This window comes from Plasmodium gonderi, assembly GCF_002157705.1.
Source record: "Plasmodium gonderi DNA, contig: Chr13, whole genome shotgun sequence".
In the NCBI taxonomy this organism is placed as follows: Eukaryota; Apicomplexa; class Aconoidasida; order Haemosporida; family Plasmodiidae; genus Plasmodium; species Plasmodium gonderi.
In genome coordinates this window covers 2,066,453-2,081,620 of record NW_021628938.1, presented here as the reverse complement: position 1 = coordinate 2,081,620, position 15,168 = coordinate 2,066,453, and the positions used below count along the sequence as shown (strand labels likewise).

General features: G+C 29.5%; 1 protein-coding gene across 1 annotated transcript; it reads right to left on the bottom strand.

Moving 5' to 3' along the window:
* Positions 1-864: 864 nt before the first annotated feature.
* PGO_133850 (hypothetical protein, conserved) lies at positions 865-14,220 on the bottom strand (the record flags this gene model as incomplete). The annotated part of the gene is made up of 2 exons (XM_028689901.1): positions 865-1,104; positions 1,618-14,220. 2 exons carry the CDS (start codon positions 14,218-14,220, stop codon positions 865-867), a joined length of 12,843 nt encoding a protein of 4,280 aa, XP_028545702.1.
* Positions 14,221-15,168: the final 948 nt, after the last annotated feature.

The window sequence follows — 15,168 nt, the reverse complement described above, 5'->3', positions numbered from 1 at the left end:
TCAGAATATTTTTTTTAATTTTATATATCCGCCATTTATAAACCTTTTCTGAACATTTGGCACTTTGCATACATGTGTAAATGATACTACATTTATACATGATCGAAATTTTTTATTTTTAAAAACATAGAATTAAAAATAACGAACGAATCCTTTTTTTTTTTTTTTTTTTTTTTTTTCTATGCATTAATTGAAAATGTGATATCTAGATTTTTTCCATAGTTATACGAAGCTGGGGAATGATGTAAATTATTCGTTTATCATAACAGAAAAACAGAACATGAATTCTTTACAGCCCTTTCTATGAGCAAACAAAAATATATATATAAATATATACATACAAATCTGTCCACATTGGGATAAGTTCCCTACAAGTTTCACGATATATTCATTATCAATAGTAAAAGAATGAACCTAATAAATGCGTTAAGGTGTGTTCTTAATCAAGTTTGTTGGTCATAAATGCCATACATTTTGTATTCAATTAAAAGGTATTTAATCGTTAACAAAAAAAAAAAAAAAAAAAAAAAATTGTCTACTTTTAACGTAAACTTGCGAATGGAATGTACATATAAGGGATATTTAATTTTGTGAATGAAAAAAAAAAGGAGTGATGTTGGTAAAGTTATGTTGAAGGGAAGATAATTTACACCTCCTCCCTCTCTGTCTCTCCTGAGAAAAACACTTTTGACAAATAAATTAGATATAGAAATATGCAATGATGGAGATGTAAATAGATTTCCAATACAGTGTGTGTTCTAGATATGTGACATTATCATACTTCATAAGTAAAATTAAATTAAATTAGTAAGTCAAACGTTCATGTGATTTTCAATGACGGGTGCAGGAGGATATGGAGAAAAATTAATAATACTGGAAATTTAATTTATAACAAAATATAAGATTGGTAAGCAAAATTGCAAAGATAGTTATTTCAAAATTATTCTTTTTTCCTTTTACATACATGACATCGAAACCTGCAATGAAAAAGTTTAGTTCTTCATCCATCTCCATGCAATTATCAGACAAGATTTTTCGTAAGTTGTAATTTACGTTGTTCACAAGGAATTTCTTGTTTCCAAAACATAAGTCTTTGCTGAAATTCTACAAAAGTGGGGGAAAAAAAAAATAATAATAATAATAAATAAATATAAGGAACCAGTTCAAGCGAAACCAATGCAAAGCAAAAGGCCAAGAAAAAAATAAAATAATTTCTTCGGTCAGCCTGAACGGATAATACATACAGAAGGTGCTCATGTTTTATTTATTCGTCCATCTGAGCAACATTCGTATTCAGTTCCTTTTATTTATTTAAACAAAATTATGGATTGTGAAAAAATGCAATTGGGTATATAAGTGTGCTTTCTTTTTCTTTTTTTTTGTTTTTCAAGGGGTTGAGCTTATTTGAAATTCTCTCATATTTTTATCATATCATCCAAGAGAAGAAGCAAGATACATAATATATATGGTACGAATTTATGCACACGCTACATGAATATGGATTATCACTTAAGGGAAGAGAACCCAGCCTTACATAAAGGGATACATATTCCAGCTCGTTCTCCATAAATGTTCTTTCTTCATTTATTTATTCAATTATTTATTTATTTTACATACCGGTATCAGAGATCTTCCTATACGTTCAGTATAAAGGGGAATGGTAAAATAAGGAAAAAGGAAATACGAATTTGTGTATACACATTTGTGGGCAAAATAAATAAATATGAGATTGCTGTATTGATTTGCTAATATGATACATGATTTTTCATAAATAATTTTCAAGAGATTAATCCGAGATGATTTATACACGGTGGATAATTTGGGTTCTATCGGTTTGCTTAACTCTAATATAGGTACAAATTTTGTAGAGAAAAAATTCTTCGTAATTTTTGTGAACTTAATTTTCAGTAAGTATAATTTATATTTATCTGCCGATAATACTAAATAATTATTCAACCATTTTTTTTCTTCTTTATTAACGAATGAATCAAACATTTTTTTGTTTATATTTACACATGAGCAAGTCTTTTTTTTTGGAGGCGATTGTTGATTTCTACCACATGGATCGTTTTTTCCATATTTACTCCTTTTCTTCAAACCATTTCCTATATGAGAATACAAAAATCTTAACATTGATATATTCAGCATAAGGATGTCTTTTTTCCATTTCGGCAAAAGAAGGTAAAATAATTTGAAGGGGGATATTTTTTCTAAATTTCCTATATTTAAAGTGCGCAAAATATGAATATCAGATTGTGTTACATCATTTTCTCCTATTAAATTTTCTGAAAAATCGAATTTATTAGAATTCAAAATATGATTCCTTATCCATACCATGTATCTAAATATACGTTTAGGTGTTATGGGATGTTTTTTTCTTTTTTTAAATAAATTTTTTGTTAAATATGTAAGGAAGGAATATGTTTCTGTGTTAAAATATAATTTTATAATTTTTTTACTTCCATCATCTACTTTATTTTCATAAATATTTTTGGAGTTATGTAATATTTTACAATTCCTTAATGTAATTAAATAAAATATTTTTACCACTTTTAGATTAATATAAAATGTATTGTTTACATATTTTTCTTCAAAAATTATTTTTCTCATTAAGTAATTTTTCAACTCCCTTAGATTAACGCGTATGATAAAAATGATTGTTTTTGTTCTTTTGTAATGTAATTCTTTTTCGGATTCTTTTTTAGTGAACCTATTTTGTCTTTTCTTCTCCTTGCAAATGTGTATGTCTGTGTGGAATATGATACTTTTACGTTCCCCTTCAGGCAAACCCTTTTTAGCATTCCACTTTTGAATATTGTTATCATTTTTGTCTCTTCTTCCCTTTTGATTTCCTTCTTCAAAATTATTATCCATAGAACAAGAGATTTCATCCATCAAATATTTTACATTCACTATGAGTAAACCTCTTCCACAATACCTGTACAAATTTTGCAAAATGCTCATATTTTCAGAATACTTAATCTTATAGTTATCATTATTTGCTTTTAAAAAACATATGTTATACTTTCTGTCCTCTCTCCTTAGTAAGTTCTTCAGATTCCTGTTCTTCATTCGACATTTGTTTTTAATGAACGTTTTATTTTCCATCACCTCATTTTTGTTCGCATTTTTCTCATCACAATAAGAATCATATTCAGAGTCACAATCAGAATCACCACAATCTCTTTTGACCCTTTTCCCTCTAGTGTAACCTGAATCGGAGTTTAGCGAATCTGAGGAACTCACATCTGTGTTCTCATTTTCAAAATCATCCAAGTATTTCTCATAAAGAGTTTTTTTCGCGTTTTTCTTTTCTTCCTCCACATAATCATCCTCGTCCTTCTTGTCACTCTTATGAGAAGTATTATATTCATGTCTTCTTTCCTTTTTGCTCGCCATTCCTGTATTCATGTGATTACCCTTTTGGTCATTCTTATATAAGTTATTTTCCCGAAAGTATTTGTCATGATTGACAATTTTGTTAGTACGTGAAATGTTTATTATATTATTTATCACATTGTGCAAATTAGAGATATTATTTTTCAGTATAATTGTATATCCCACATTTTTTGGTTGTGTTTCATGAGTATGCACACATTGTTCCTCCTCCTCCTCCTCTTCTTCATCTTCCTTCATGAGACTTCTTCCATTCTGCTTCATCCCATTGCTCTCGTTTAGTATGCTTTCCTCTTTTATTAACTTTAAATAGGATTGAAAATTCTTATTCATTTGTTCACAACATTTTCCTCCGCTACTGATTTGATCAATATGGTTGCTGTCACTTCTGTTATTTGTGTTATTAACTCCTACAAGTGTGTGTCCATTTTCCACCTCTATAGACTCAAAATATACAGCATAATTCTGCAGAATTTCTCTCAAAACTTTCGATTCCTGATAATTTGCCGTGATATGGAAATTAAAATATAGCCTCGGCTTTAATGTCTCAAATTTTCTGATACACTCGGTCAAGACTTTTTGCTTGACATGATGGTATATATCTTTACAAAAGTTCATATCTGCATACTGATGAATCATTTTCTCAAAAAGTGGAATCCATTTCTTGGTACTTTCTTCACGATTTTTTCTCTTTTCTGACAAAAAATAAAAACTAAAATCATTTCTTATTCTGCGAATATATTTAAAAAATAAGGATTTTTCATGTTTATTTTTTTTTATGTAATCTTCATCTGACAGCTCATCTGCAGTCGTGTACTTATCATTGTGGTTGTCTGATTCACTGCAAGACGATGAAGAATGGATATCTGATTCCCAGCTGTCATGATTTTGGTTTCTAAGATAAGGGAAACTGAAAGTTGATCTTTCTTTCCGTTTTTTTCTCTTTCGTATCTTTTTCTTGAATGAAAAACGTTTGTTCAATATAGTCTTTTCATTTGCACTAGATAAAGTATAGTTTATATTATTCTTGTCATGATAATCGACATTCCATTTTTTATCATCGTGACAAGCAGAATAACCGAATTCATAGTCTGTTAAAATACAAACATCCTGAGATAAACGCTGCTTTGTCAATTTTATATTTTCCAATCCATCTGATCTTTCTGTGAATTTCAAGGGATATACTACAATGTATGGTTTTAGCAAATTCTTACAGACATATTTCATGGTTGAGTAAATACGTTTAATTTTTTTTGGGGAATAATATTTTGTATTAAAATTTTTCTCAGTAATTATTTCTAAAATAGTGTTTATGTGATTTTCTTGTAAACATTCTGTTCTTTTCATATTCATTCTGTACAGGAATGTAAGGAATGACTTAAAATTAACTCCCATTTGGGTTTCATTAATATTTAAAAGGGAACATTTAAATAATTGAAAAAATGAATATTTTTCAAAAATTGGAAAGAAATTATCTATAGATTGATTTTTAAAAGGAAAATATTGATAATAATTAAAACTAGGTCTACCATGAATCATATTTTCTTTATAAAATAAATCCATAAAAATATCACATTTACTGACATTCTTTTTTAAAAGAAAATCACAACTCCATCCCATATGTTTTAATTCATGTTTACATAAAATATTATTTTTTTTCATACATGTTATTATTTCTTTTTCTTTCATCGTTTTATACATTTTGCTTTCATGGTACAGTTTTTCAAAGACATTCTTTTTTCCTCCATAGTTTATTTTTACTGTCACATTGGTTAGTAAGTTGATGGTAGTGTTGTTATTTCCATCATACATGTGCATATTGGGGTGCATACTCATATTTCTATGCCTCTCCATGCTTTTCCTTTCTTTACACGGAGGTAATATATGATCATATATGTTATAATTTCTATGCAAGTCGTAATTTTTTACATTGAATGGATTCCAAAGAACAATAGATTTATCAACAGAACAGGACAAAAGAAAATTATCATCTGGTGAAAATTTTACACAAGGTATATTGTGCTTATGATATTTTATAATTATTTCGCAAAATCTCGAAGATAAATCGAAAAATAATTTATACATAATATCATACCAATCGGCTGAATAAAATGTAACATTTGAAAAAGTCCATAAAATTTCATCTGTTCGATTTTTTTCTCCATTTAAATACTTCTTTTTTGCTTTATTCAATAATTTTTGCGGGATAACATTTTCAGGCACGTTATGACAGACATAAGAAGCATTCTTGTTATTATAAAAACTATTTCTTATTTCTTCTGATTTGTAATGTACAAGAGAACTAATGTTATGATCATAGTATTTTCTCCTTGTATAGCCATCTTCCATATTTTTAATTTCTTTTTTTTTCTCTTTTCTCTCTTCTTCTATAGTGAAGTAATAATACCTTAAAAAGTTGTTAAACAAGTGATCCTTCTGAAATAGACCATTTTTAACTAAATGGTCTTTCCGTGCCCTTCTCATTACATTCAAGCGATTGATACCTTCTTTCGTCGGTTTGTCACGTAGGATATATTTTTTTTTTCTTTCATTTTCTTTTTCATCCCTTGAGTCAACATTTTTCCGGATTTTCCTTTGTCTAATATTGATTTCGTTTCCTTCGCCTGCTTCTGTGCCTGCTTCTACTTCTGCTTCTTCTGCTCCTTCCTCTGTTCTACTTCCCTTCAAGCGTGTCTGCAACTCACGCATCTTTTCATCATTCAAGTAATAATTTTCCTGCAGTAAAATTTTATGTAACCACTTGGATTTTATAATAGCTTTGTTTCCCCTATGCTTCCCCTCTAGGCGCAAGATATCATTTACATCTTTTTGCGCTAGCTGTAATGAATGCTCTATGTCATAAGAAACTGACATTATCTTGTTGCTGTGGTCAACTGAATTATATTCAAAATCGTTTATATTTAAAGTAACAACATTCGTATCATCGTTAGCTGTATTTTTATTTTTCAAAGTGGAAAATTTTCTCTTTAAATAATATTTTGATAACGTTCCTTTTTTATTCTTTTTTAAACTAATGTTGCAATTGTTTATATATAATTTGGAACAATCGTGTTTCAGAAATCGATAAACTGAATTGAAATCTATTATATTGCTGTCTTCAAAACACAGATTTGTGTTTTCACATTCTGAACATTCATCATCAGATGATTGAGATATTTTGTTAAAGTCACTGCTTGTATCGCTTGATGAAAAGTCATGCGATGAATACGATGATTCTTCAAAATCTAATGTCGAACAGCAACTCATGTATTTATTTAAATTTGTTACATTATCATCACTCTCACAGGACACATCTTTTGAATCTTCCTTTTCTTCCTTTCTCAAAATGTCTTTCTCCACACATTCCTCTCCATTACCATTGAGTGCCCTGTGACACATGTTTCTAGAGTTTCCTATTTCACTTACTTGTCTCATATTATCATGTTCTTTCGACGAATGTCTACGTTTAGTGTCATTTGCACTACTAATGATATTTTCCCCAAATGATTGTTCGTTTGGAGGATCTTCTGTGCTATTCATCAAATAGTCCAGATTGATATGCATGGCGTGTGGTGCTCCATCGGCTACATCTTCCACCACTTCGTCTGTTATGTCCTCCACCACTTCGTCTGTTATGTCCTCTACCACTTCGTCTGTTAGGTCCTCCACCACTTCGTCTGTTATGTCCTCTACCACTTCGTCTGTTAGGTCCTCCACCACTTCGTCTGTTATGTCCTCTACCACTTCGTCTGTTAGGTCCTCCACCACTTCGTCTGTTATGTCCTCTACCACCTCGTCTGTTATGTCCTCTACCACCTCGTCTGTTATGTCCTCCATCACTTCCCCCGTTACATCTTCCACCACTTCGTCTGTTACAGCTTCCGATATTTCTTCTACTATTTGATGGGCTACATCCACCTCCAATTCCTCCGTCACTTCTTCAGCCACATCTTCAGCCACATCTTCAGCCACATCTTCAACCACATCCTCAGCCACATCTTCAACCACATCCTCAGCCACATCTTCAACCACATCCTCAGCCACATCTTCAACCACATCCTCAGCCACATCTTCAACCACATCCTCAGCCACATCCTCAGCCACATCCTCACCTACGTCTTCTGCATCTTCCATTCCCTCGTGTATCTGCTCCGATTGATATTCTCCCGTTAGTGCACCTTGACTATCGGACCGAACATCCCCCCCCCCTGGACACTCCTGCTGCTTAGCAGCTCTGATGTTTTTCTCATACAAACCTTCACAAATAATAACAAAATCGAAAAACACTTCAGACGTAGAATCAGAGTTCAACATGATTTCATCGGCACTCCTAGATAAGGTATATATGTACTTAAGAGTAGCATCATATTTCTTATTCGTGCATGCAGATTTTAAGCTAAAGGGGATTTCATAAAAACATTTATTTTGAATTTTTCCTTTTTGAATTTCCTTTTTTTTTTTAGTTTTAAAATTCTCCAGTTTATTCGTGTTTTTAACATTAGAATTCATGGATGGAAAATTCAAGTCACTTCTTCCTATTTGATGGAAAAAGTTAGTATTCAAGTCTCTATTTGGATTATATTCTTGAGTTATATTATAAGTTACATCTTGAGAATTATTATTCATTAGACTTGTGGTCCAATTACCTATACTTGCATCTAATGAGGGAAAGCTATTTCTATTAGGTTCCCTCACATTTAAAACATTGTTATATACAATGTTCAGAAAAACATATTCACATTCTTGATTAGCTTCATTAGAAATTCGAGAATTTTGTGAATTCCTACTATCACTGTTATGTAAATAAGCTGGATTACTATTATTCGCATGGACAGTTCCCTGTGGTCTTAAATGTATATTATCTAAATTATTTGAGTTTATTCTAAATCTCCACCCGTCAAGTATTGCATCAATTCTATCTGGGTTTGCACCTAAAATGTTATTAACTATTCTACTTGTGAATGAGTTATTTCGTGAATATGAATCTCTAGAACCTGTTTCTCCAATACTGCTTCTTGACACATTCGCATTTTCCCCTGTGGTAGTACTCATTTGTGCGCCTCCCAAATTGGATCCTCTGGCTAATATAGAACCTTGATTCGGATGTGCTATAAATTGAGAAATATCTACAATTGGTGGACCATTTAAAGCACTTAAATATTCATCGTAACGCAAATTTGGTACATTGTTTAGATCTGATCTAGACATGTAATAACCTCTACTTAAGACAATTGGGGTGGACATATTGGTGAAATTTCCTATAGCGTTATTAGTGTTTAATATATTCTGAGTACCATTTACTATATTATTTACTATTCTATGTGTGTTTTCACTTATAAATTCATCCCTTGTGTTTGGAAAATTTCTGCTACCATGTACATTTGTTTGATTTTCTCCAACATTATTTCGCACATTATGTAAATAATTGTTTCTCATTAATCTAAAATTTTGTAATGCACGTGCAAAAAGGCGTCCACTACTGGATACATCTGAATTATATCCATTCCTTATAATTCTATTTCTAGCTATTGATAACAGATCTTCATTAATAAATCGGTTAAAGTTATTTGTACTTTGGCTACTTGCACTATTATTTATATATGAGGAAAAAGGTGCTCCTCTACTATGTACACTGCTTTCAAATATGTCAGAATATTCAGAAGTGTTAGATCCTGATACAGATACAGATTCAGTTTCCAAATTTAGTAATAAATTATTGATAATATTTTTCATTCTTATTTTTTCATTTTTATTTGCTGCGACAGTGCTACTTCTGCACAAATCATTCATTTCCATTTCAAATGTGTAATTTAAAATTCCATTCATATGCGTTCTACCTGCAATAATATTTTTTAAAGACTTTTTTTTTTTTTTCATTTTTTGTTTTTTCGTTTTCACTTTTTTAGTCTTGTCTATTTTATCATAACTGTTCATGGCCGTTTTTTCCTTTTTTTTTTTTTTTTTTTTTTTTTTTTTTTTTTTTTGTTTTTTATCATATACCAAGTCATCTTTATCAAAAAAGAAGGAAAAATAATTGTTATTGAGTTCTTCATTTAATTGTCTCCTTGGTTTAGTGGAAAAATTATCTGGATTCTTCTCCCTCTTATCGTTCGTTAAGTGCATAACATCTAATGTGTTGTTATTGTGATCTCTCAATTCGCATACGATTAGTATTTTTTGATTAAAGAAGTCAAAATTTTCCTCTTTCCCTTTCTTGTCCATTTCTAATGGGGTTACTACTACCACTTCAGCTTTTTGATTTTTCCTCTGTTTGTTGATTTCCTGTGGATTTTCTAACATTTGAAAGTTTTCCATCAATTGAGATGATTCACCTATTTCAAAACTGTTCTCTCTGCTTCCAATATCCTGGAATTTTAAAAACAAATCCGGAAATGCATGTCTTTGTATACTCTTTACGATAGTTTTTAATTCTTCTACATCTTTCACTATAATGTCGTCATAATAATTGAAATTTTCTTTACTTCTTTTATTATATAAAACTATAAAAATGTGATCATCATTTGAAATTAGTTGCTTCGCGTGGGAAAAACTAAAATCCTTATGTCTCTCTTTAATAAAATTTCTGAATCTTGTGATTATATTTTTTAATACATTATTCGCTTTCTTGTAGCTATGCAAATGCTTATGATATATGATTACTTTATTATTACACATTAATGAATTAATATTGTACATGGTTCTTCTAACTTTTTCTTGAGTATCCTTACGGAATGTATTACATAGCACATACTTTTTTTCAACTTTGTACAAATTATACCTTTTCTTTTTAATATAAACAAGGTTTTCTACATCCATTTCGCCATCACTGGTTGTGCATTCTGTGCATATATCTTCATTAAGTAGCTCCATATCTTCTCTGTGCATGTGTTTATTCGAGAATCCATCATACAATGAATTATTGCATGGCGATTTTTCTCGTGGCAGCTTCTCATGTGACATATCTTCACTGCAAGAATCTTCAGTGGGTTCATAATTCACTGGATAAGATTTTGAACATCCCTCATCAATTTTATTGTTTTTCAAAATGTCCAAATAGTTTTGACGAATTTCTCTTAGGCAACCTTTCGAAAGATTCGATTTTCTCCTTTTTCTTATTTTTTCATTTTGAAACAAATTAGGAACACTTTTTAGTGGCATATATATTCTACGTAGAAATTTTATATACCAATTTTTCAAATATTTCTTGTTATTAATTATTACCATATGTGGGTGAAGCAATTTCAAATTAAGACAATACTTAGAACAAAATCTGTTCGCATATAATTTCTTCATTTTATGAATGGTTCGCTCTATACTGTAATGAATATTCCATTTCATCTGATGAATATCATTTCCTATACCTGCTTGTTTTAAAAATAACATAATTGCGTCAGTGGGAAAGTTATAAGATATGGTTAACAAAATATTTTTCAGATTTTCTTTTCTATTAAGAAAAAATTGTACTATGTCTATTGGAATGTTACTTTTATTAAGTAGTATGGATGTCACTGCCTTGTACAAATTGGATTCATAAGAACGATATCCTGTACTAATCTTTGTTACATATTTATGATTCTTTTTTTTTACTACATCTTTTTTCCTGCTTTGAAGTGGCGCATCATAAGGCACGTTAGTGTCTAATATTTTTTCAGTATCTTGGTTGTTACATTTTTCCCTATTATCTAAGTCGTATATATTACCATTCTCAAGATCTGAATTAATTGATTTTTCTATCAATATTTCATTTTCAACTTCTGGATAGTAGTTCCTTTCCCTTTTTCTCAATTCGATATCTCCATTCTGAAGGTTATCAGAAGCACGTTTTTTCTCTTGTTCAAGAGGGACATTGTGGTTTGAATAAAAATTTGTTCTCAACTCTTTTTCGTTCATTAATTTACCTATTTTCTGATATTCTTCTTCACATGATAAATTTGACAAGTGCATTGTGGTGGTAATACATTTATTATCATAAAAATATTCATTACATACATTATTGAGTGCGTTATTTTTCTTTTTCTGCTTCTTCGCTTTGGGTGGAGAACAACTAAAGGATCGATTATTTTCATCCCTTTTTCTGTTCAAACTTTTTATTTTGATGGAACAATCGGTTTCTTCATCCTTCTCGTAAATGTCTAAATATACGACTTCTTCAGAAATTTTCTCTTTGTTGTAGAAATGGAGTGGTGAATTTTTTTTTTTCCTCTTTTGTTTCTTTTCTCCTTGTTCTATTTTTCCTGCTACAATTTTTTCTTTTTTCATTTTTCTTTTCTCATCCATTTCACTTTTCCTTTTTTTCCTTTTTTCATCCGCATGGAACGTCTCATCCACGCTATCGAAATAAAATGGATCCTTGTCATCATTCGCAAACAAATGATTCACCTTAATTTTTCTCTTTATAAAAACATTTTTAAAGAACTTAATTGCGTCGTCATAATTATATCTTCTCCTAAAATAATAAAAATTATTCAAGTTGTAAATATTTATATTATGAGTATTAGATCCCACGGCTAATAAATTTTTGGAAAAATTGAATGAAATGGCCCAAGTGGACGCATCTGAATTAACACACTTTTTGTTGTTAAACACAATATCTGGTTGCACATATACATGTGCAGATCTTAATATTTTGTCATTGTAGTCTACATTAAATAGATTAAATGTAAATATATTAAAATGTTTCCAAATATTATTATGTTTTATTTTAACACTTGGGTCTAGAAAATTCTCTAGCCTTTTGCTATATTCTTCATAGTATTTATGTTTTATATATAATTTACAGAAATTAACAAATTTTTTCCTTTCCTGTTGCATTATATTTAATCGATCCACATATAAATTATACTTTTTCATGTGCTTATTTAACTGATTTAGCTGTTCTCTTTTCATATTTCCAGGGATGTTTTTTTTTTTTTTTTTAATGCTTATTTTGGTTCTCTCAACTTTGTTAGAGTTTATTCTTTCTTCTTTTTCACGTACTATAATAGATCCTCTTTCATAGACATCCCTTTTTTGTCTTCCCCTACTGCTACTTGTGTGTAAATCCGTATTGTCTTCATCTTTTATCCTTTTTTTTTTTTTTTTTTTTTTTTTCTTCTTCTTTTTTATCATCTTTTTCGCCATTCTTTTCCCTTTTCTCATAGTTTTCATTAAATCACCATCATCAAGGAAAATTTTGGGGCTCCTTCTTTCTTGCATGCTTTTGGAATGTCTGTATTTCGAAAGTATATATCTGCTGTCCTCATCATCACTGGATGATTTAATATACATGTTCACAAATTCAGTCTCTTGTCTAATATCATTAATGTATTCATTTTGCTGATTTAGATCCATATGATTGTTTCTTAAGTTATAACCCATATAGATATTATTCCTCATTCTTTTGTAAAAGTTAATTTCTTCCATTTCTTTTGCATCATCCCCTAGTAAATAATTTACATCATGATTTTTTTTAAATTTTTTTTCACAATTTTTTTTCTTCATCTCAGGATTATCATTTGGACACAATTTTCCTTCTTCTCTTCTTCCTTCCATATCTTCTTCATCCTCTTCTGCACTTTCAAGACTACTATAAATTTCGCTAATTTTAAATTTGTTTTTTCTCACATGCTTGTATGCTTTTAAATTTCCATATCTCTCCTGATTCATGTCACTACTATGCATATTTTTAAACACATCCTTTGTTTGTCTTAATAAGCATTTGTATTTCATTCCACGTAACACTTTTTTATAAGTATTTTCTTGATATAATGCTAGACTCCGCCCCTTTGCTTCTCTTTCGTATAACCATTTTTGATGGGAATTTTTTTTATAATCATTTGTTTTCTTCGTTTTTAAAATGGAATTTTTTTGTTTAATCTTTTTTACATGTTTATTAAATGTCCTGTCATTGGAGAGGATTTTTTTTGTTTTTTGTTTTTTCTCTTTTTCTAGGTACATTCTATAAAGACGTAAATTTCTTCTTTTCTTGATCTTATTTTTTATGTGATCAAAATTGTTAATATGTTTGGACAATTTGAATAAATCTAAAAATTCTTTCGTATAATTATTTGCATGTCGATTATTGTGCATTAAGTTTAAAATAAGTTCATTTTCATCAATTTTTAATTTATTTAAAAAATTGTAGGAATCAATAAATGAGTTTTGAAAAAACGATTTGTCATGTGGGGTGTGTGCATTGTAGTAGTATGTCTGTTCATTAGTTACCTTTTCTTCATACCTTTTCGAATCTTGCAACTTTTTCTCTAATATAAGCTTTAATTTCTTTTTAATATTTATACATTCAACAATTTTTTCTACATAATAAATATTTGTGTCTTCTGACCATCCCACAGATACTAAGACACATTTTTCTGTGTTATCTTTTTCTTCACATTTAATATTCACATATCCTTTTGAATACATATGTGGTGACAAAATAAGTGAAGGAGTAGGTATATGCATCGATTTCAAATTTAAGTCTTTTTTTACTTCCTCATGCACATATTTTATTTTGTTTAAATTTTTAAAACTGTTGTTATTTTTACTTATTTCTTGCTTCTGAAAATTTGTTATTACATCATTTATATCCTTATCATACTTATAGTTATTGTATACATTATTTTCCATAAAACTTTTTAATTCATACACATAGATATACTGCCCATACATTATAAATACCAATTCATATTTTTTACTTACACATAATAAATTCAGTGCAAAAAAAACAAATTTGTGTTCTATACTTTTGCTTAAATCATGGCAAAATAGCAAATCAGCATCACATTTTTTTATAGTTTTCACATTTTTCCATGGATTATAGATTTTACTTCCACTTGTCTGTGCCATCTGTTGTATGTGTGTGTGTGGAAATAAACTCAGCTTGATGAATTCTTATATATCCTTATAAGTTCCTATTCCCCTTATATTTTATGTACACAGGGCTCCACCTTTTCACTCTTTCGATGTTCATTAAAACATATGCACAAAAAGGACAAATGGGTTTGAACAGACAGAACGAAATGTAGCCAATATTGTCAAAATTTTCAGTACTGTCAATATGACCAATGTAGCATGGTGTACAGAATTACCCGTGGAATATCTCCTACATAAGGCCCTTCAACATCATTGTTCAAAAATGGATATAATTAATTTCTTAATAATGAATTATAGGATGCTGAACGTGCATGGTCATAAGGAATCATGGAGAAATTGTGAAAAATGGAAAATCCGGAAAACAAATAGGTTTAATGTGTTTTTTTATTTTATAATTTAAAAAAAAAAAAAAAAAATACTTCTTTTAAAATATATGTATATGAAAATTATTACTATTCAAAACATAAAAAATACATGATCAATAAAATCATCCTAAAATAGTACAAACTGTCTCAGGATACTTTCTTGAATAATCTTTTTTTTTTTATTCTTTCATTCATTTAATAGTTGGTTATGTATAGTTACTCTTTGACACTTTTGTAATCTGTCTCTCTATTGAGTTATTCTGTTTGGAAAAATACAAATAGAAATACACCTACATCCTTACAGTGTGTAATTTGCTTGACATGCGAGATAGCTACATTAGCTTTTTGTGTACTTGTGTGCGTGTGCTTATTTGTTATTCATATATAAAAAAATTAAGAATTAGAAGTGTCGAAAAATTGATCTCAGACTCGATCAAGAATAATGGTTAAAAAAGTACGAACAATTGTGGAAAAACTAAGAAAAAGTTGAGGAAAATATAAGAAAAATTGGGGAAAATATAAGAAAAATTGAGGAAAATATAAGAAAAGTTGAGGA